The sequence below is a fragment of the Gorilla gorilla genome, chromosome 21 (genome assembly GCF_029281585.2).
Source record: "Gorilla gorilla gorilla isolate KB3781 chromosome 21, NHGRI_mGorGor1-v2.1_pri, whole genome shotgun sequence".
NCBI classification, from domain to species: Eukaryota; Metazoa; Chordata; class Mammalia; order Primates; family Hominidae; genus Gorilla; species Gorilla gorilla.
In genome coordinates this window covers 47,597,093-47,620,457 of record NC_073245.2, presented here as the reverse complement: position 1 = coordinate 47,620,457, position 23,365 = coordinate 47,597,093, and the positions used below count along the sequence as shown (strand labels likewise).

Here is a 23,365-nt window from a genome sequence, read left to right as displayed (position 1 = left end):
TCCGCCCGCCTCGGCCTCCCAAAGTGCTGGGATTACAGGCGTGAGCCACCGCCCCCAGTCTTCTGGCTCTTTCTAAAGATTGGGATTTCCTAAAGTCCTATTCTTTTCAACCTCCATTGAAAAGTGTTGGGGTGGAGTTTGGGAAGGAGGGGCTGAGGAGTGAGGCTGGGTTAGGTGGGGAATAAAGAGAGGGATATGAGAAGCCCCGAGGTCTGAGGTCAAGGAGACAGGCGTGGGGGAAAGATTTGAACCACTGTGACGTGTAGTGGGGGAGACAGCAGGGAGAGCGTGCCCGGGCACGACAGCCTGGTGCACAGCCGAGAAAACAACAGCGCGTGCGCGTAGCGACCTCTTTGCGCCTGCGCCCCCCTTGCCAGTCTTTCGCCGGCAAAAGAAGGACGAAGAAAAGGGGACACCGGAAGCTCACTCTTCACCCGGAAATGGTTATTGAGGAACATGGCGTTGCTGGTGCGAGTCCTTGTGAGTGAAGGAGTAATTTTCTACGGTAGCTCTCTGGGTCCCGGGTTGGAGTTCGACAAGGCAGGGCGGGAGGAATTGGAAGGAATCGCAGGAGGGAAGCCTGTGTTATAGCTAGGCAGCGTGGCCGCTTTTCCGTGGGGAAACTGAGGCAGCTTCCTACCTCTTCCTACCCCCGTTTTGACCTTAGCTCCCCCATCTTTCGAGAAGGGGAAGACTGACATCTGGCCTTTATTTGATGGGGTTTGCTTTTCCTTCCCTCCCCCATGTACCTGCTTCCCCTCAGGGAGAGGAGCATGTAGGACACTGATTGGAGTTTCAGGAGGCCTGCGTTCTAGTCCCTGACTGTCACTGATGCATAGTGACTTTAAGCAAGTCACTTTTGGGCCTCATTGACCCTATGTGAAAAACGAGGACATTTATCTCCTGCAGTCCCTTTAGATTCTGAGATTCTCAGGGTTTCTTTCATAGGTAATAAGACAGTTCTTAACTGTACAGTTAAGTGGAATATAGATTATTAGATTGAAAGCTGCGTGAGAATTGGAGTCATGTCTGTCTCGGTCGTTTTCACTTTGCCTAGCATGGTGTCTGGCACATCATAGGTGTTAAATGATTACTTGTTGAATAAATGAATGAAGTAAGGAAAGACTACCAGACTCTTTAGCACCCGTGTGTGAAACTACTGCACCTCTTGAGATTTAGTCCTGACCCTTCTAGCATACTCTTTTCTCTAGGAATTAAAGGAGAAAAGAAAGTGGCAGCAGAAAAAACGTTAGGATACAGAGCTTAGTTTTTAATCATGGAGGGATGGGAGAGTGTATAGTTTTAGCGAGTCTTCAAAAACTGGGTCAAAGACACTGTTTTTCATAGTAGACATGGTCTATTCCTGCGTCTGGGTAACTTCTGAATTGTTATTTTACATTTGTGTTTTTGATCTTTTTATATATGTCTTACAAGGACGACAGTTTTACTTCTTGTATTCCTTGCCAGCCTAGCAGAGTGAGGTACCCTCGACTGCTGTTCAGTAAATATGTATTTGTAGAGTAGCCCCTGTAACTGCCAGAAAGATTCACCTGGTGAAGTGATTGTTTGATTTCAGGCCAGAAATTGATTCAGAAATGAGGACTGCTGGGGAAATGGCAATTAGAATGTTCTGAATTTAGTGGTTTTTTTTTTTTAATCCTTCCCCTCCCACCCTTTAGGGTTTTTTTTTTTTTTTTTTGAGGCAGAGTCTTGCTCTGTCGCCGAAGCTGGAGTGCAGTGGTGCCATCTCGGGCTCACTGCAACTTCTGCTCCCGGGTTCAAGCAATTCTCCTGTGCCAGCCTCCCAAGTAGCTGGGATGACAGGCATGCACCACACCACACCTGACTAATTTTTGTATTTTTTTTTTTTTTGAGACGGAGTTTCGCTCTGTCACTCAGGGTGGAGTTCAGTGGTATGATCTCGGCTCACTGCAACCTCTGCCTCCTGGGTTCAAGGAGTTCTCCTGCTTCAGCCTCCCAAGTAGCTGGGATTACAGGCGCCTGCCACCACACCTGGCTAACTTTTGTATTTTTAGTAGAGATGGAGTTTCACCATGTTGGCCAGACTGGTCTCGAACTCCTGACCTCATGATCCGCCTCCTGCAGCCTCCCAAAGTGCTGGGATAACAGGCATGAGCCACCGAGCCTGGCCTGATAACTATCATTTTATAGGGCACTTACTACGTGCTAAGCACTTTAAAATACTTACCTAATCCTTATAACATCCCTTTGGAAAGGAGGGCGTGTTATTTCCTCTATTTTACAGATAAGAAAACTGAACCACAGAGAGGTATTCCTGGCCAGGTGCCGTGGCTCACACCTGTAATCCCAGCACATTGGGAGGCTGAGGTAGGTGGATCACTTGAGGCCAGGAGTTCAAGACCAGCCTGGCCAACGTGGTGAAACCCTGTCTCTACTAAAAATACAAAAATTAGCCAGGCCTGGTGGTGGGCGCCTGTAATCCCAGCTACTCGTGAGGCTGAGACACGAGAATTGCTTCAACCCAGGAGGCGGAGGTTGCAGTGAGCTGAGATTGTGCCACTGCAGTCCAGCCTGGGTGAAAGAGTGAAACTGTCTGAAAAAAAAAAAAAGTATTCCTGAAACATTCTTGTTAGTCTTGCTTTATTTTTTCCTCTTTTTGTCTTGTCAGCCAATATTTTCCCTTCTCCAGTGATGGTTTTGGGAAGGAGGAGGAAACTAAAACACTGCTATTGTTGAATGACTACAGCAGAGAGCCTGGACATTTGATCAGTGGAACTGGACATGCTTATGGTTTTTATGAGTTGTCCTGGGCATTGCTGATCATTTCTGCTTTTCTTTGGAAATAGTAAGAATTGCAGAAAGCCACCCTGTACTTTAGAAAATTAAAAAAAAGTTGTGGTAAAATACGTGTAACAAAATTTACCTTTTAAACTTTTTTTTTTTTTCGGAGACGGAGTTTTGCTCTTGTTGCGCAAGCTGGAGTGCAATGGCGTGATCTTGACTCACTGCAACCTCTGCCTCCCGGGTTCAAGCGATTCTCCTCCTCAGCCTCCTGAGTAGCTGGGATTACAGGCACGTGCCACTACGTTCAGCTAATTTTTTGTATTTTTAGTAGAAATGGGGTTTCACCATTTTAGCCAGGCTGATCTTGAATTCCTGACCTCAGGTGATCTGCCCGCCTTAGCCTCCCAAAGTGCTGGGATTACAGGCATGAGCCACTGTGCTTGGCCACCTTTGAAACTTTTTAAGTGTACAGTTCTGTGGTATTGAGTGCATTTACATTGTTGTGCCATCTTTACCACCCTTATCCACAGAATTATTTTCATTTTATAAAACTGAAACTCTGAACCTATTAATAACTCTCTATAGTCTTTTCTCCCCAGCCCCTGGCAGCCACCATTCTACTTTCTGTCTCCGTGAGTTTAACTACTCTGTGTACCTCATATAAGTGGAATCATACAGTATTTGACCTTTTGTGACTGGCTTATTTCATTTAGCGTAATGTCCTCAAGGTTCATCCATGTTGTAGCATGTGTCAGAATTTTCTCTTTTTTTTTTTTTTGGAGATAGGGTCTCGCTGTGTCATGCATGCTGAAGTGTAGTGGCTCAATCATAGCTCACTGCAGCCTTGACCTCCTGGGCTCAAGTGATCCTCCCACTTCAGCCTCCTGAGTAGCTGGGACCACAGGCATGTGCCACCACGCCTGGCTAATTTTTTTTTCTTTTTTGTAGAGATGGGGTCTCCTTATGTTGCCCAGGCTGGCCTTGAACTCCTGGGCTCAAGCAATCCATTGTCTCGGTCTCCCAAAGTGCTGGGACTACAGGCGTGAGCCACTATGTCCAGCCTGTTTAATTTGTTGAGGAATTGTCCTACTGTTTTCCACAGCAGATACACTGTTTTACATTCTCACTAGCAGCGCACAAGGGTTCCAGTTTCAGCACATCCTTGCCAACACTTGTTATTTTCTGGTTTTTGTTTGTTTTTGAGACAAGGTCTTGCTGTGTCACGCAGGCTGGAGTGCAGTGGCCCAATGACAGCTTACTGCAGCCTCCACTTCTGGGCTCAAGTAATCCTCTCATCTTAGCCTCTCGAGTAGCTGGGACTACAGGTGTGTGCCAACACACCCAGCTAATTTTTAAATTTTTAGTAGAGAGGAATTCTTGCTATGTTGCCCAGGCTGGTCTCAAATTCCTGAGTTTAAGTGATGCTCCTGCCTCGGCCTCTCGAAGTGTTAGGATTACAGGTGTGAACCACCACACGTGGCCTTATTTTCTGTTTTTTGACAATTGCCATTCTAATGACTATGAAATGGTGTCTCGTATTATTGATTTACGTTTCTCTAGTGACTAGTGATATTGGGCACTTCTTCATGTCTTTTTTCTTTTTGAGACAGAGTTTCACGCATGTTGCCCAGGCTGGAGTGCAATGGCACGATCTCGGCTCACCGCAACCTCTGCCTCCTGAGTTCAAGTGATTCTCCCGCCTCAGCCTCCCAAGTAGCTGGGATTAGAGACCTGCACCACCACACCTGGCTAATTTTGTATTTTTAGTAGAGATGGGGTTTCCCCATGTTGGTCAGGATGGTCTCAAACTCCCGACCTCAGGTGATCCGCCTGCCTCGGCCTCCCAAAATCCTGGGATTACAGGCGTGAGCCACCACGCCCAGCCTTAAATTTTGTATTTTTAGTAGAGATGGGGTTTTGCTATGTTGGCCAGGTGGGTCTTGAACTCCTGACCTCAGGTGATCCACCCGCCTTGGCCTCCCGAAGTGCAAGGATTACAGGCATGAGCCACTGCATCTGGCAAGTTTTTCATATATTTTGAATATCAGTCCCTCATCAGATATATGATTTGCGTGTATTTTTCCTATCCTATGGGTTGCTGTTTCAGTCTGTTGATACTATTCTTTGATACACAAAAGTTTTAAATTTTCATGAAGTCCAACTTATTTTTTTTTTCTTTTATTGCCCACTCTTTTTTTTTCTGACAGGGTCTTGCACTGTCACCCAGGCTAGAGTGCAGTGGCACAATCTAGACTCACTGCAGCCCCTGCCTCCCAGGTTCAAGCAATTCTCCTGCCTCACCCTCCCAAGTAGCTGGGATTACAGTCATGCACCAGCACACCTGGCTAATTTTTATGTTTTTAATAGAGAGGGGGTTTTCCCATGTTGGCCAGGCTGGTCTCAAACTCCTGGCCTCAAGTGATCCGCCCACCTCAGCCTCCCAGAGTGCTGGGGTTACAGGTGTGAGCCACCATGCCTGGCCTATTGCCTACTTTTTTGATATCATGTCCAAGAAATCATTGCAAAATCCAATGTCATGAAGCCATTCCCGTAAGTTTTCTTTTGAAAGTTGTATCATTTTAGGTCCTACATTTTGGTCTTTTATCCATTTTGAGCTAATTTGTGTACATGTTACAAGCTTTTACTATATTTTATGAGCTGTTTTCTTAGTGGCTGCCCTGGGATTACAATGAACATCTTAATTCATAACAGTCTTGTTTGGATTAATACGAACTTCATTTCAGTAATATGTAAAGACTTTCTATATAGCTCTGTTCCTTCCCGAACATTGTGTTATTGTCATCTAAATTACATCTTTATGCGTTATATGTCTACCAATGTAGATTTATAATTATTTCTTCTTGTAGTTGTCTTTTAAATTAAAAAGAAAAAGAATTACAAACAAAAAATCCATTTGTACTGTATTTTTTATTTACCTAAACAGTTACCTTTACCAGTCTACTTTATTTCTTCATGTAGATTTGAGTTATTCTGTAGTTTCGTTTCATTTCAACCTGAAGGTCTGCCTTATTCTTGCAGGGCAAGTCTACTACTGACAAATTCTTTCCATTTTGTTTATCTGGGAAATCTTCATTTTTCCTTCACTTTCGAATAATAGTTTTGCTGGATATAGAATTCTTGTTTGAAAATCTTTGTCTTTCCATGTTTTGACTATTTTATCCCACTGCCTTCTGGCTGCTAAGTTTCTGAGAAGAAATCAACTGTTAATGTTCTTGAGGATACTTTGTATGTGATGAGTTTCTTCTCTTGCTCATTTAAAGAATCTTTGTCTCTTGGCAGCTTGCATATGATGTGTCTGTGGCTTTCTTTGTGTTTATCCTATTTGGAGTTAGTAGAGCTTCTTGGATTCCTAAATTACCATTTTCCATTATGTTTGGGATGTTTTCTGCCATTATTTCTTCAAATATTTTTCTGTCCTTTTCTTTCCTTCTGAGACTCTAATTATACATATATTGGTGTGTTTGATGGTGTCCCACAGTCTGAGGCTGTTAAATTTGTTCTTTTTTTTTCTTTTTTTGTTTTTGCTTTTCATTTTGAGGCTACTAATTTGTCTTTATTGCTTTTTCTTTCCGTTCCTTGGACTGGATGATCTAAATTGACCTATCTTCAAGACCACTGATTCTTTTCTTCTGCCTGTTCAGATCTGCTGTTCAGTCCCTCTAATGAGTTTTTCATTTTAGTTGTTGGACTTTTCAATTCTAGAATTTATTTTGTCTTTAAAAAAATAACTTCTCTTTCTGTTGATATTCTCTTTGGTGCCATCTCAGCTCACTGCAACCTCCACCTCCTGGGTTCAAGTGATTCTCCCGCCTCAGCCTTCTGAGTAGCTGGGATTACAGGTGCCTGCCACCACGCCCGGCTAATTTTTGTACTTTTAGTAGAGATGGGGTTTCACCATGTTGGCCAGGATGGTCTCAAACTCCTGACCTCAGGTGATCCCCCTGCCTTGGCCTCCCAAAGTGCTGGGATTACAGGTGTAAGCCACCGCACCCAGCCACTTTCTTATAGTTCTTTAGACATATTTTCATTTAGATCTTTGAACATATTTGAAATAGTTAAAAATCTCTTTGTCTGCTGCCTGGGTTTTCTTAGAGACAGTTTCTATTGATTGCATTTTTTCCCCCTGTGTATGGGCCATACTTTATTGTTTCTTTGCATGTTTTATAACTTTTTTTGTTGTTGAAAACTGGACATTTTAAATAATGTGGCCACTCCAGAAATCAGATTGTTTCCCTTCCCAAGGTTTGTTGTTGTATTTTTGTTTAGTGACTTTTCTGAATTGATTCTGTAGTCTGTATTCTTTGTTGTTTGTGGCCACTGAAGTCTCTGCTTAGATAGCTTAGTGGTCACGTAATGATTAAACAAATTTCTTTAAATTTCTGTTAAATTTCTTAAAATTCTGTTCTCACTGCCTGGAAGCAGTGAGTATCCCAGTTTTTGCTTTGGGGCTCTGTGTGCACGTTGGGATGTACCTATAACACTCTGCCAGGCATTCGATAACTCTGCCTTAACTTTCACTTCCTGCTGTGCAGAACCTCAAGGTCAACCACAAGTAAGAGACATTCTTAGGTCTTTCCTGAGCATGTGCACAGCTTGGGGTATATGCACAGACCTGGGTATGTTCATGGCTTCCTAGATGCCCAGGAATATGTTGGGGCTTTTCTAAGCCTCTGTGGACATCTTATTCCCCAGCTTTTCCTTTAAACCTTTTTGGTTAGCCTGTTGTTTTCTCCACCTGTTAATCACTGCCTCAGGAAGCCATGAAGTCAAACAGTTACCTCTATTTGTTTTCAACCGGTGCTCCTGGGGAAAAGGTTTTTTCACACTGGATGAGTTCTAAGACAGCCTTGAAATAGAGCCTTCTAAGGAACTGTCAGACAGATTGAATAATGCCAGTTCTTTTTTTTTTTTTCAGAGTCAAGCTTCTTTTTTTTTTTTTTATACTTTAAGTTCTAGGGTACATGTGCACAACGTGCAGGTTTGTTACATATGTATACATGTGCCATGATGGTGTGCTGCACCCATTAACTCATCATTTACATTAGGTATATCTCTTTTTTTTTTGAGATGGAGTCTTGCTTTGTCGCCCAGGCTAGAGTGCAGTGGCGCAATCTCAGCTCACTGCAAGCTCCACCTCCCGGGTTCACGCCATTCTCCTGCCTCAGCCTCCCGAGTAGCTGGGACTACAGGCGCCTGCCACCATTCCTGGCTAATTTTTTTTTTTTTTATTTGAGACGGAGTCTCGCTCTGTCACCCAGGCTGGAGTGCAGTGGCGCGATCTCGGCTCACTGCAAACTCCGCCTCCTGGGTTCACGCCATTCTCCTGCCTCAGCCTCTCTGAGTAGCTGGGACTACAGGCGCCTGCCACCACGCCCGGCTAATTTTTTGTATTTTTAGTAGAGATGGCATTTCACCGTGGTCTCAATCTCCTGAACTCGTGATCCGCCCGCCTCGGCTTCCCAAAGTGCTGGGATTACAAGCGTGAGCCACTGTGTCCGGCCACACCTGGCTAATTTTTTGTATTTTTAGTAGAGATGGGGTTTCACCATGTTAGCCAGGATGGTCTCGATCTCCTGACCTTGTGATCCGCCCGCCTCGGCCTCCCAAAGTGCTTGGATTACAGGCATGAGCCACCACGCCTGGCCTAGGTATATCTCTTAATGCTATCCCTCCCCGCTCCCCCAACCCCACGACAGGCCCTGGTGTGTGATGTTCCCCTTCCTGTGTCCAAGTGTTCTCATTGTTCAATTCCCACCTCTGAGTGAGAACATGCGGTGTTTGGTTTTCTGTCCTTGTGATAGTTTGCTGAGAATGATGGTTTCCAGCTTCATCCATGTCCCTGCAAAGGATATGAACTCATCCTTTTTTATGGCTGCATAGTATTCCGTGGTGTATATGTGCCACATTTTCTTAATCCAGTCTATCATTGTTGGGCATTTGGGTTGGTTCCAAGTCTTTGCTATTGTGAATAGTGCCTCAATAAACATACGTGTGTGTGTGTCTTTATAGCAGAATGATTTATAATCCTTTGGGTATATACCCAGTAATGGGATGTCTGGGAATAATGCCAGTTCTTTGTAAGGCTTTGATGAACATCATCCCCATTCTGGAGTCAACTTGTCTCCTGAGGAGACTAGTTCCTTTAGTGGTTGTTGCTATTTAGAAACCACATCTGGGTGCTACATGTGCTTATTGCTATTGGAGTGTCATTGTCTGCAGGCCCCACCAGGATGTGGGTAGGAAATATATATATGTCTATATACACGCATAAACATGCATATATCTTTTTCTTTATATATTAAAAGCCCACACCAGTTATTCTAATCTATTCTAATACCACAGGGTTTGTTCTACTCTTTTGTCTTGCCATATTTGTTAACTCCTTTCTCTGATAGAAACCTGACCCCTCACCCTTAATGTATTTATTGATTTATTCAAATCTTTCCTGTATGTAATCAATCTTTTGAAAGCTCAGATTGAAAACTCCCAAAAAAGTGGGAGGAGGCAGTGTATAGGTAATTTTTTTTTTTTTTTTTGAGACGAAGTCTCGCTCTTGTCCCCTAGGCTGGAGTGCAATGGCGCGATCTCAGGTCACTGCAACCTCCGCCTCCCGGGTTCAAGCAATTCTCCTGCCTCAGCCTCCCAAGTAGCTGGGACTGTAGGTGCATGCCCTCATGCCCAGCTAATTTTTTTGTATTTTAGTAGAGACGGGGTTTCACTGTGTTGCCCAGGCTGGTTGCAAACTCCTGAGCTCAGGCAGTCTGCCTGCCTTGGCCTCCCAAAGTACTGGAGTAATTTTTTGTTATTGTTTGAGATGGGGTCTCACTCTGTCACCCAGGCTGGAGTACAGCGGCATGATCTCTGCCTACTGCAACCTCCGCCTCCCGGGTTCAAGCGATCCTTGTGCCTCAGCCTCCTGAGTAGCTGGGATTACCAGCATGCGCCACCATGCCCAGCTAATTTATATATATTATATATATATATATTTTTTTGTTTGTTTGTTTTTTGAGATGGAGTCTCGCTCTGTCGCCCAGGCTAGAGTGCAGTGGTGCGATCTTGGCTCACTGCAAGCTCCGCCTCCCAGGTTCACGCCATTCTCCTGCCTCAGCCTCCTGAGTAGCTGGGACTACAGGCGCCCACCACCACACCCAGCTAATTTTTTGTATTTTTGGTAGAGACGGGGTTTCACCATGTTAGCCAGGATGGTTTCAATCTCCTGACCTTGTGATCTGCCTGCCTCGGCCTCCCAAAGTGCTGAGATTACAGGCGTAAGCCACCGCGCCCGGCCTATATTATGTATTTTTTAGTACAGACGGGTTTCACTGTGTTGGCCAGGCTGGTCTCGAGCTCCTGACCTCAAGTGATCCACCCACCTCAGCCTCACAAAGTGTTGGGATTACAGGCGTGAGCCACAAAGTGCTGGGATTACAGGCGTGAGCCACTATGCCCGGCCTGTATTCAGTAATTTTTGAAGGAATGGTTAAACATTCTCTTCTTCCCTCTGTGGAAATATCCTTTTGTATTATAGTATGCCACATTGTAACTGGAAGGAAAGTTTGTTACTGTAGTATCTGTTCTTTGGACTCCGGAATTGAGTTAGTATCCATGGCATTTGGAATATAGGCACCAGTGGTGACTTATAAAAAGTGGATTTCGGCTGGGCATGGTGGCTCATGCCTGTAATCCCAGCACTTTGGGAGGCTGAGGCTGAGGGATCACCTGAGGTTGGGAGTTTGAGACCAGCCTGACCAACATGGAGAAACCCCGTCTCTACTAAAAATACAAAATTAGCTGGGCGTGGTGGCGCATACCTATAATCCCAGCTGCTCGGGAGGCTGAGGCAGGAGAATCACTTGAACCCAGGAGGCAGAGGTTGCGGTGAGCTGAGATTGCGTCATTGCACTCCAGTCTGGGCAACAAGAGTGAAACTCTGTCTCAAAAAAAAAAAAAAAAAAAGGCGGATTTCATGTTTATAATTGATTTTCATTATTCACAGATTCTATATTTGTGAACTCACCTAGTTGCTAAAATTTATTTGAAACCCCAAAATCAATACTTGCAGCACTTTTGTAGTCACTTGTGGACATTTGCAGAGGGGTAGGAAATTTGAGCTGCCAATGTGTGTGTTCCTGGCTGAGATGGGTCAACATTCCGCCTTCTTGTTTCAGTTTTCATACTGTAACAAGTATTCTTTTCATGGCCTGTTTAGTGCCATATTTTTCGTATTTTTGTGCTTCTGTTGGTGAATCCCATCTTTAAAATGTCACCCAAGTGTAGTATGGAAATGCTATGTAGCATTGCTGAGTGCGAGAAGGCCACAATGTGCCTTATGGGAAAATATGTTTATTAGGTAAATTTTGCTAAGTGAGTTATAGTGCTGTTGGCTGTGAGTTCCGTGTTAATGAATCAACAATGTATATTAAATAGGGTGTCTTTCAACAGAAACCGATAAAACAAGGTTATATATTGATTGGTTGATGAATGTTGTGACCAGAGGCTTCCAGGAACCTAAGTCTGGCATTTCCTTTAGAAGCAAAGTATTTGCTAACTCAGTGTTTGTGGTGATTTTATGGTGAATAACTAGAATCCGCTACACCTGTAAATTGTTTTCTAGCTCATGAATGAGCCAAGGAAAATACTATGTATCTTAAAAAACCACATGCAGAAACAGGCCTGTCAGTGGACTGATTAAAGGGTAGTCAGTACAAGAGGTGGTATGTCAGAATGTTTTGAAATACTGATGTAAAAATCACTGCAATTAACAATGTGCACGGGAAACAAAAACATGAAGCCTATCTTAAAAATTTTGGTTTTGGCCAGGCATGGTGGCTCACACCTGTAATCCCAGCACTTTGGGAGGCCGAGGCGGGCGGATCACAAGGTCAGGAGATCAAGACCATCCTGGCGAACATGGTGAAACCCCATCTCTACTAAAAATACAAAAAATTAGCCAGGCGAGGTGGCGGGCGCCTGTAGTCCCAGCTACTCGGGAGGCTGAGGCAGGAGAATGGTGTGAACCTGGGAGGCGGAGCTTGCAGTGAGCTGAGATCGCACCACTGCACTCCAGCCTGGGCAACGGAGCGAGACTCTGTCTCAAAAAAAAAAGAAAAACATTTTTTTTTGGTTTTGAAGTGTTGGAAAGGCAAAATGGCAATAAAACTAGTTCCCACTTAGTAACAGTGCATTTATCTTAAGTTAAAGGAATAATTTTTGCCATTGGGAGTGGCTATAAATGTCTTTTGAACTTGGGAGAAGTTGAGATGGGCTAATTGTTATAGGCCTAATATATTAGTACCTTAAGAGAGAGATAAGTACTTCCACAGATTTATATTTATAGATGAAGTGGTGGAAGAGGTGGAAAGGAAAAAGGACGAGTAGAGGTCGACACGGTGGCTCATGCCTGTAATCCCAGCACTTTGGGAAGCTGAGGCCGGTGGATCACCTGAGATCAGGAGTTTGAGACCAGCCTGGCCAACACGGTGAAACCCCGCCTCTACTGAAAATACAAAAATTAGCTGGGCGTGGTAGCGCGCCCCCGTAGTCCCAGCTACTCGGCAGGCTGAGGCAGGAGAATTGCTTGAATCCAGGAGGTGAAGGTTGCGGTGAGCCGAGATTGCGCCACTGCACTCCAGCCTGGGTGACAGAGTAAGACTCCATCTCAAAAAAAAAAAAAAAAAAAAAAAAAAAGGACTGAGTAGAGCCGGTAGAACCAGAAGCTGACATCTAGACAGATTACTTTTTTTTTTTTTTTTTTGAGTGGAGTCTTGCTCTGTCACGCAGGCTGGAGTGCAGTGGCCTGATTTTGGCTCACTGTAATCTCTGTCTCCCGAGTTCAAGCGATTATCCCTGCCTCAGCCTCCCGAGTAGCTGGGATTACAGGCATCTGCCACCACGCCCGGCTAATTTTTGTATTTTTAGTAGAGATGGGGTTTCGCCATGTTGGCCAGGCTGGTCTCGAACTCCTGACCTCAGGTGATCTGCCCGCCTATGGTCTCCCAAAGTGCTGGGATTACAGATGTGAGCCACTGCGCCCGGCCTAGAGAGATTTCTTGAAGCAATTGAGCTTATAGTTTGGGTTGGAGTGAAGAGGAGAGTCCCAGAGGAAATTACTACAAGGGAATTAGCATGTGTGGAGTGAAGCAGTGATTCCCAAACCAGAGAATCTGAGTCAGGTGTTGAAACTGTTGAGTGGAAAACACAGTAAGTATTATGAGTTTAGAGGGGTCCAGTTGGTAAAGACCAGTAAGGACCAGGTGTTTAAGTTTCAATAAAGAGGTCCTTGGAAACCACTGCAAGCTTTTGAGAAAGGGAATAAATGCCAGATTCCAAACAATATTTTAAGAAAACAGTTGCTTCTCTGGCAGTTTGCTGGGGAAAGCAGGGCTTGTATAATTCAGTAACAGTTGTTCATAACAGTGATGCCTTTAGTTGTGTTTTTCTGTTATCAAAGTGCTTTTAGGAATGTTCCTGGGAACACTCCTGTGAGATAGCTTTTATTATTCCCATTTTTCATAAGGGAAAATGGAGGCCCAGATTGTTGAGTAACCAGTTCACAGCTATTTGATGGCAGACTTGGGATTACCCTTTCTGTTACACTTCAGTGGTTTCAATTAAGGATTTGGACAAGAATTGTTGTAGGATTGGCGAAGGAAAGAACAGCTGATTGTTCCTTTCTTCTAATAAGAACTGATTTAAAAGTATTGGCCTAAGACCAACCGGAGCCAAAATTACAGAGAAAAATTTTGTTGACATTGGAAATTACATGATGAAATTCTTCAGAAAATCTTCCAAAAGTTTGCATTGTTTCAACTTGTAATTTCCTCTTGCTCCCCCTGCCCCCTCTGCCTTTGGCCCTGAATCTGAAGCAGTTTCCTCTTATCCCATACTTAACATTTTTAGTACAGGAACATCTGACATTGAATGTTTCTGGTAAATCTGTCAGTGTTTGTAAAACAAAACACCAGTAACTGTCTCTCACTTGGAAAACCATTTCAACTGATCCAACCGCAGCTCAAATAAAATATTTTTAGCTCCACTTTTCATTTGAAATTTAAGGTGCTGTAAGTGGCAATTATACAATTTTAGAACTGTGAGACACTTTAGAAAGCATCTGTAGGTTTAAAAATTTAATGCCTTTCTCCACCCCACCTCAACCTGTTTCTACTCGAGGAAATGGAGATTCAGATTCAACTTAATATTGTGCTGAACATACTGCAAGGTACATTTGTTAATTTTAAAGAAAATCCTGAGAAGTGGGGATTTTGTCTTTATTTTTGATAAAAAGAGACAACCAAGGCTCACAGAGGTGATTATCTAATATGTAGCTTCTGAACAGTACTTCCTGCCTTTAGTTATGTGGTGCTTTCCACAATATGCTGTTTTAATTGGTTCCAGACCAGGTCATATAGTGTTAGAGCTAGAAGGTACCTTGCAGACCCTCTACCCTTTCATCCCATAAATGAGCAAGGATTCTAGAGTTGGGTTGTCTGGGTTCATATCTTAATCCTGCTGTTAGAACTATGTGACATTGGGAGGTTGCTTATCCTCTCCATGCCTCAGTTTCCTTTTTTGTATAAATGGGATAATGATATACCTACATGAGTGGTGATTGTGAAGTTTAAATGAGTTCATATATGTAAAGTACCAGAAAAGTGCCTGCCATCAAATGCTCATTAAGTGTTCCTCATAATTGCTATCAGGAAACTGAATGTCACAGAGGTTAAATTACTTGTAAAGATAATGTTAGAGTAGCTGAATTTAAACTAGAATCTTTGACTCTTAGTACAATTGTCCCCAAGTATCCCTGGTCCTTTGGTTCCAGGACCTCCCTCAGATAGCAAAATCCGTGGATGCTCAAGTCCTTGATACGAAGTGGCATAGTATTTGCATATAACCTATGTATATCCCCCCGTGTACTTTAAATAATCTCTAGATTACTTACATTTAATACAATATAGGTGCTATGTAAATAGTTGTTATACTGTATTATTTAGGGAGTAATGACGAGAAAAAAAAGTCTACATGTTTAGTACGGCATGTTTTTTTTCCTGATTTTTTTTTCTTTTTTCTTTTTTTTTTTTTTTTGAGACAGTCTCGCTCTGTCACCCAGGCTGGAGTGCAGTGGCGCGATCTTGGCTCACTGCAAGCTCCGCCTCCCGGGTTCATGCCATTCTCCTACATCAGCCTCCTGAGTAGGTGGGATTACAGGCGCCTACCACCACACCTGGCTAATTTTTTTGTATTTTTAGTAGAGAAAGGGTTTCACCGTGTTAGCCACGATGGTCTCGATCTCCTGACCTCGTGATCCGCCAGCCTTGGCCTCCCAAAGTGCTGGGATTACAGATGTGAGCTACCGCGCCCGGCCTGATTTTTTTTTTTTTTTTTTTTGAGACAGAATCTCCCTCTCTATCGCCCAGGCTGGAGTGCAGTGGCACAATCTCTGCTCACTTGCAACCTTCGCCTCCTGGGTTCAAGTGATTCTCATGCCTCAGCCTCCAGAGTAGCTGGGACTACAGGTACACGCCACCATGCCCGGTATTTTTTTCCTGAATATTTTAATCTGTGGGTGGCTGAATCCACGGGTGCAGAACCCATGGCTATGGAGGGCTGACTGTGTTATACATTATGCTTGGCAAAGGATTTTCAAGCAATTTATGTATCTGGTCCTCATTATGGCCCTATAAGGTCTACAGGTCAAGTGAAGAAAACCCTCAGATCCCTAGAGTTGGTTCCTAAAATTAAGATTTCCAGTGCTGTGTACATGGCTATCATTTATACAGTGGAATGTATTTCAGGTTCATAAAATAAAGCAGACTTCTTATTTAGCAAGAGAGAGTTATCCCTTTCTCCAGCCTAGCCTCTCACTTTGGCCAAGAGACCTTTCTGAAGTGAGCTTCATGTTAGAGGGAAAACGTGAATCTCAGTTTTAGCTTGAACAGCCATTTAATCTCTCTTGTCTTGGAAATCAAGTTGCCCACGTGTGTTTTCCCACTGCAAAACTTCTACCCTAGTTTCCTCCTCCTTTTGGGGATGATGATGATCTCAGCATTGCTTACTCTAAAGGGATTCTATGAAGATCAGGTAAGTAAGTCAGTGTTTATGAAAACACATTGTAAGCCAGGCACAGCCATGCAAGCCTTTAGTCCCAGCTACTTGGGAGGCTGAGGTGGGAGGATCACTTGAGCCCAGGCGTCAGGCATTTGAGGCTGTAGTGTGCAATGTTAGCACCATGACTAGGCACTGGACTCCAGCCTGGGAAATGTAGTGAGACCCTGTCTCTTAAAAAAAAAAAAAAAAAAAAAAAAGGCCAGGCACAGTGGCTCACCTCTGTAATCCCAGCACTTTGGGAGTCCGAGGTAGGTAGATCACTTAAGGTCAGCAGTTTAAGACCAGCCTGGTCAACATGGTGAAACCCTGTCTCTACTAAAAATACAGAAATTAGCCCTATGTGGTGGCTCATGCCTGTAGTCCCAGCCACTTGGGAGTCTGAGGCGTAAGAATCGCTTGAACCCAGGAGGTGGAGATGGCAATGAGCCGGGATCATGGCCCTGCATTCCAGCCTGGGTGACAGAGCGAGACTCAGCCTCAAAAAAAAAAAAAAAAAAAAGACATTGCAAACTGTAATTTGAATTATAATCTAATCATAAAATGCCAGAAGTCTGCTTATTTTGTTTCTCTTCCCAGAGGGAGCCCGTGCCCACTGTTTGAGTCACCTATTACCAGAATTATTTTAGTCTGTGGAATCAGTAGTAGGCAGTGGTTTATCTTATCCTTGGAGAAATGAGCATGTGGAGGCTTGGTCTTGGTCCCATTTTGGAAGTTCTTCATTCATGTGATACCCCATTCTGGCAGGATTTCTAAACTTAGGTACTAAAGGCCAGATCTGGAATGGTCCTGAGTGTAGTCGCTTCTGTCCCTGTGGAATTAGAGTGTGCCACCCTCTTGGCCTGTGGCTGCAACCCAGATATGATATTGTGAGAGAAGAAATATATATTTGGTCTTTATCCCTGGTTCCTGGCACAGAGCTCTTGAAACCCTTGCAGAGTGATTGGGGTGAGAGGAATGGGTTTTTTTTTTTAATTTATAATAAGCCCCTTTCAACCATACATGAGTTTATGGGTTTGTTTTTTTTTTTGTATAGCCGGGGATCTCGCTTTGTTGCCCAGGCTGGTTTCGACTTCCTGGCTTCAAGTAATCCTGCTTCAGCCTCTCAAAAGTGCTGAGATAATAGGAGTGAAGGCATGAGCCTCTATGCCTGGCAGTGAGTTTATGTTAATAAGGTGACTCTTGGAGGGTAGAGGCTGGTTGCTAGAGGAACAAATATGTGTGTAGAAGGTTGGAACTTGTAGCTTCTCCCACTCCTCCCTGACTTTTGGAAGGGGAGAGGGGCTGGAGATTGAGCTGATCACCAATGATCAGTGATCATCAATCATGTCTACGTAATGAAGCCTCCATAGAAATCCTTGGGTTTGGAGAGCTTCTAGGTTAGTAAACATATCAAAGTGTAGGGAGGGTGGCACACCCGGAAAGCAAGCTCCCACCCCGTACCTTGTCTTTTGCATCGCTTCCATTTGGCTGTTCCCGAGGTGTATCCCTTATAATAAACTGATAAAAGTAAGTGAAGTGCCTCCCCGAGTTGAGCCATGCTAGCAAATTATTGAATCTGAGGAGGCAGCTGTGGGAACCCCCAATGTATGGACAAGTTGGACAAAAGTGTGAGTAACCTGGGGACCCACTACTTGTGATGGGAGTCTGAAGTGGGGGACAGTCCTGTTGGATGGTGCTGTGAGGTCTCTGCTAACTCCAGGCAGTTAGTGTAAGAATTAAGTTAAATTGTAGGACACCCAGTTGGTGTCTGCAGAGAACTAGAGAATTGCTTGGTATGGAGACCCCTTGCCCCCCTGCACATTTGGTATCAGAAGTGGAGTGTTGAGTATAGAAAAAAGAGTTTTTCATCTTTGCTGGAAGTTCTCTGAACTCTGTCATTTAGAATTTTTGTGGAGGCTTATTGTTGGCATGATTGATTAAATCACTGGGTACCAGTGATTGGCTCAGTCTCTAATCCCTCTCCTCTCCTGGAGGTGGGGATGCCTTGAGGAGTTGGGGCTGAGTTCCAACCCTCTACTCCTGTGGTAGGTTTCTCTGGCAACCAGCCTCCATCCTGCATGAATCACCTCATTAGCATAAACTCAGGTATGGTTGAAAGGGGCTTATTATGAGTTACAGACACCCCCATCACTCAGAAATTCCAAGGGTTTTAGGAGCTCTGTGCCAGGAACTAGAGATGAAGACCAAATATATATTTCTAATTATATTACAGTATCACAGGTACACTCTTTGCCTTCCATGTAGGGAGTATGATTTAGACTCCTGACAGATTATTATTTTCTTTCTTTAGAGGAACCAGACTAGCATTTCTCAGTGGGTTCCAGTATGCAGCCGATTGATACCTGTGTCTCCTACCCAAGGACAGGGGGACAGGGCTCTGTCTGGCACTTCCCAGGTAAGATTTGTTGTTCTTTTGCTTAGTATGAAAACCTTAGTGTTTATGTGCAAATGTCATGTATTTATAGATTAGCCAACCAAATTGTGTGATGGAAAAACCTCATGAGACCACTCTGGGTCTCTGTGGTGCCAACTTAGGACTGATTCCTAAAGTATGGTGTCTAGGGCGTTGCTTCTAAATACCCTAGCAGTGGAACTTAGCCTAGGATACCATGCTACAGTCTGATGATTTTTACTGTTAGGGAATTTTTCCAGATATTCATCTCCGAGTTAACCTTTTTCAATTTTCTTTTTGTAGCCATCTTGTGCTACTTTTATTTGGGCGTGATAATTATTTCTTTTTCCTTTATATGAATATAAAATCCAAGAAACAATTATTTGAGGTATTCATTTACCATTGACCACCTAATCATTATAATGTAGTTTACCTTGGACCTTGTGTGAGGGGTTTTCTCCCCTCCTGATTTTTGTTAATAATACAAATAATTTAGTAATAAGGGAAATAAATCATCTATGACTTCAAATCTGAAAACGTCAGTATTTTATCTCTGCTGGTTCTTTTTCAGCCTCTGTGTGTGTGTGTGTGTGTTTGTGTGTTTGTGTGTTTGTGTGTGTGTGTGTGTATATATATGTAATGTTATTCCTGAAGTACCCTAACAAATGTCCACAGAAGTTTATATTCTGGTACCTTTTCACTTATTAGAGTGGACATTATTCATATTGTTTTGATAGACTTTGTAATTAAAAATTTAATGACCATATAATATTTTATTTACTTAGCCTTTGATATGAAAATCATTTCCTTTTTTTTTGCCATTATAAGCTTTAATTTTCTTACCATTGTCTTAGCACATTTTTTTCTTACTTTTAATTACTTATTAATAATTCCTAGGAAGGCATACCTTGGGTCAGAGTATGAACAGTTTGCGTCTTCAAAAGGTTGTTTTAATTTATGCTGCCACCAGCAATGTATGCATAAGTAGTTTTTCATTATTACCTCTCTCAAGTTGAGTTTTTTTTAACTTAAATAAATTGGCTAGGAAATGTTACCTTGTTTTACCTTGTATTTCTTTGTTTAGCTCTCAGGGTTATGTATTTTTTCTGTATTGATCAGTTGTTTTTCAGTTTGTGAAAATTGTATGCTTATGGCATTTCTCCATTCATCTATTGGGAACTCATTTTTCTTACCAATTTATGATTTTTATCTGTAGTCATTAACTTTCTTTTTTGTATTCAATGCAATTAAAAATATGTTTGCTATATGTAATTATGTATATTATATAATTTATGTAACATATATAATCTACTTAAAAATTCCCTCCAATTAATGTGTAAGCCCTGCCCTTCTGAGGACATCTTGTTTTTTTCTTGTATTTCCTGGTCTTTTCACTATGCCTGGCACAGAGTAGTCACTAAGTATATGTTGAATGAATGGAGAATATGCCTGTGCAGAAGAGGCATCTACTTTGGGTAGTTATGCAGGTATTTCTTTTCAGAGCTTGGGCTGTGTTCTGTTACTTTTTGTACAAATTTTTAATAGTATTTGTTATTTGTATGTGTGTAGATGGTGGGGGAAAATAACTCATTATATGAATCTCTGACTTGTGCCCTACTCTTTGGGTCAGTAAACGTTTCTTGAGCACCTAATAAGTACTGGGTACTGTATTAGGCTCTGGGACAACATTATAGCAAAGCATTTATGTAAATAACTGAGGGTGGTTTATCTCATGCTGACCAGATGTAATTTTAGTCGTTGTAAATCAACTGGACCTTTTGTCGTATCGACTGTAACTTACTGGAGTATCTTCCTATCTTTGAGGTCCCCTGATTGGAAACTTCTGCTTCAGAATGGCATCCTCAGGTACATGTCTCACAGGGAGGAAGATTTGGCTCAGAATGAGAAAGAGTTTTGTTAATTAGAATTGTGCATAATGGGATGTGTGAGCTGCATTTTCACATAGTAAATTTACTCTTGCTAGAAATATTCAGGCAGTGGTAGGATGAATGTATGTCAAGGGCCTGACATAAAGGAATCCTTCCTTCGATGAGTGGTAGTATCAGGTATCTGTAAGGTAATGTCCAGTGCTATAATCCTATTATTGTTTTCAAAGAGCTAGAGACATACTTTCAGCTTTGTCTTAATTAGCCTCTTGAAGTTCTGTCTACTTAAAAATATTTTTTAAATTTTGAAATAATTTTAGACTTATGTAAGAGTTGTAAAAGTAGTAGCATTCCCAAATAGCCTTCATCTGGCTTCCCCTAATGTTAACCTCTTACATAACCATGGTGCAATTACTGAAACCAGGAAATTAACATTGAAATAATACTATTAATTAGTCTATTTGTTCCAATTTTGTCAAGTTTTTTTTTTTTTTTTTATGAATGTCCTTTTTTGGTCTGCGATAACAAATCCAGTTGTCATATATTCTTAGTCGTCTCCAATCTGTTAAATTTTCATTTTTTTTTTAAGACAGAGTCCCACTCTGTCGTCCAGGGTGGATGACACTATTTTGGCAGTGGCACTATCTTGCTCACTGCAACCTCCACCTCCTGGGTTCAAGCGATCCTCCCACCTCAGCCTCCCAAGTAGCTGGGATTACAAGTGTGTGCCATGACACCTGGCTGATTTTTGTATTTTTAGTAGAGACGGGGTTTCACCATTTGGTGAACAGGCTGGTCTCAAACTCCTGACCTCAAGTGATCCACCCCTGTGGGCCTCCCCAAGTGCTGGGAATATGGGTATGAGCCACTGTGTCTGGTCACATTTTCTTATTCTTTTTCTTCTCAAGATTTAGACACTTTCGAAGAGTACTAGTCAGTTATTTGTAGACTGTTTCTCAATTTGAGTTTGTGTAATATTTTCTTTTCTTTTTTCTTTATTTTCTTATATTTTTTATTCATTTTTTTGAGACAGAGTCTTGCTCTGTCACCCATGCTAGAGTGCAGTGGTGCGATCTTGGCTCACTGCAACCTCTGCCTCCTGTTTGAGTGATTGTCTTGCCTCAGCCTCCCCAGTAACTGGGATTGCAGGTGCCCGCCACCACACCCAGCTACTTTTTGTATTTTTAGTAGAGAAGGGGTTTTGCCACATTGGCCAGGCTGGTCTTGAACTCCTGATCCGAGATGATCTGCCCACCTCGGCCTCTCAAAGTGCTGGGATTATAGGTGTGAGCTACCACCTATAATATAGAAAGCCCGGCCTTTCTAATATTTTCTTATAATGAGATTGAGGTTATGCATTTTTGGCAAAAATGATGTTATTCCCTTCTCAGTGCATCATATCAGGGGTTACATAATGCTAGTAGGTCTTATAACTTTGGCCACTTGGTTAAATTGGTATTTGTCAGGTTCCTGAACTCTAAAGTTAGTATTTTCCCTTTGTAATTAGTATCTTGTCAGGAGATACTTGGAGACTGTGCAGATACCCATTTCACATTATACTTTTGCTTACTAATTTTAGCAGTCATTGGTGGTTTTTTTTAATGATATGTTAACATTAAATTTATTGTCATAACCATTATAAGTGTACAGTTCAGTAATGTTAATTTAAGTATATTCACATTGTTTTGCAACAGATCTCTATAAACTTTTTCATCTTGCAAAACTCTATGCTAAACACTAATTCTCTCCCCACCCTGCTTTTCTACTTTCTGTTTCTATGATTTTTTTTTTTTTTTTTTTTGAGACGGAGTTTCACTCTGTCTCCCAGGCTGGAATGCAGTGGTGCAATCTCAGCTCACTGCAACCTCCGCCTCCCAGGTTCAAGCATTTCTGCCTCAGCCTCCTGAGTAGCTGGGACTACAGGTGCTCACCACCACGCCTGGCTAATTTTTGTATTTTTAGTAGAGACGGGGTTTCACTGTGTTGGCCAGGCTGGTCTCAAACTCCTGACCTTGAGTGATCTGCCCGCCTCAGCCTCCCAAAGCACTGGGATTACAGGCATGAGCCATCACCCTGGCCTTGTTTCTGTGATTTTGACTACTTTAGGATACTTCATGTGAGTGGACTCATACAGTTTTTGTTCTTTTATAACTGGCATATGCTTATTTCACTTAGCATAATGTCCTCAAGGTTCATCTATGTTGTAGCACATGACAGGATTTCCTTCTTTTTTTAAGGCTGCATACTCTTCTATTGTATATTTTCTTTATCCATTTGGATCAATGGACATTTGGGTTCCTTCTGTCTCTTGCACACATTATTGTGAATAATGCTGCAGTGAATGTCAGTGTACAAATATCTTAGCGATCCTGCTTTGAATTCTTTTGGATATATACCCAGAATTAGGATTGATGGATTATATGATAATTGCATTGATGGTTCTTCACTGCAGTGATCATTATTGTGGTGTTTGTCTAATGATTTTTTATTTCCATCATTCCTACATTTATTAACTGGAACTCTGTTGTAAGAAAGAGCTGTCACTTCTTCCCCATTTATTTATTTATTCAATTATTTATTTATACCAGTATGAGCTCATGGATATTTATTTTCTTCTGAGTTATAATTCATTTTCTTTTCTTTTCTTTTCTTTTTTTTTTGAGACGGAGTCTCACTCTGTCACTCAGGCTGGAGTGCAGTGGCGAGATCTTGGCTCACTGCAACCTCCGCCTCCCAGGTTCAAGCGATTCTCCTGCCTCAGCCTCCTGAATAGCTTGATTACAGGTGCGAGCTCACCACGCCCAGCTAATTTTTGTATTTTTAGTAGAGATGGGGTTTCACCGTGTTGGCCAGGATGGCCTTCATCTCCTGACCTTGTGATCCATGCACCTCGGTCTCCCAAAGAGAGGTGCAAATTATAAGCACCCGGCTTATAATTCATTTTCCAATTAGTTATTTTGTTGATGAGATTGTCCCAGCTTGGGCTATTGGGAACGCCTTTCTACATGCCCCCCATCATTTTTTGAATACTCTCTTAATTGCTGGCACCACAAGATGTTTCAGGTTCATGCTGTATTTTCTTTGCCCTGGCCCTAGATTCAAACATTTCTCCAAGGAGTCCTGATTTTTTTTTTTAGAAGATGGAGTCTCGCTCTGTTGCCCAGGTGGGAGTGCAGTGGTGCAATCTTGGCTC

General features: G+C 42.5%; 1 protein-coding gene across 3 annotated transcripts in view; it reads left to right on the top strand.

The window, feature by feature from the left end:
* The first annotated feature begins 148 nt into the window (after window positions 1–148).
* Window positions 149–23,365, top strand: part of UQCC1 (ubiquinol-cytochrome c reductase complex assembly factor 1) — a 109,462-nt gene continuing 86,245 nt past the window's right edge. Inside the window, exons 1-2 of one of the 3 annotated variants that reach the window (XM_055373390.1) lie at window positions 149–480; window positions 18,185–18,289. In XM_055373390.1, coding sequence (XP_055229365.1) covers window positions 457–480; window positions 18,185–18,289 — 129 coding nt within the window. In that variant the 5' untranslated portion in view covers window positions 149–456. Of the gene's footprint in view, window positions 481–18,184; window positions 18,290–20,110; window positions 20,153–23,365 lie in introns of those variants that run through there. The other 2 variants (XM_055373392.2, XM_055373391.2) reach the window with 2 other exon arrangements.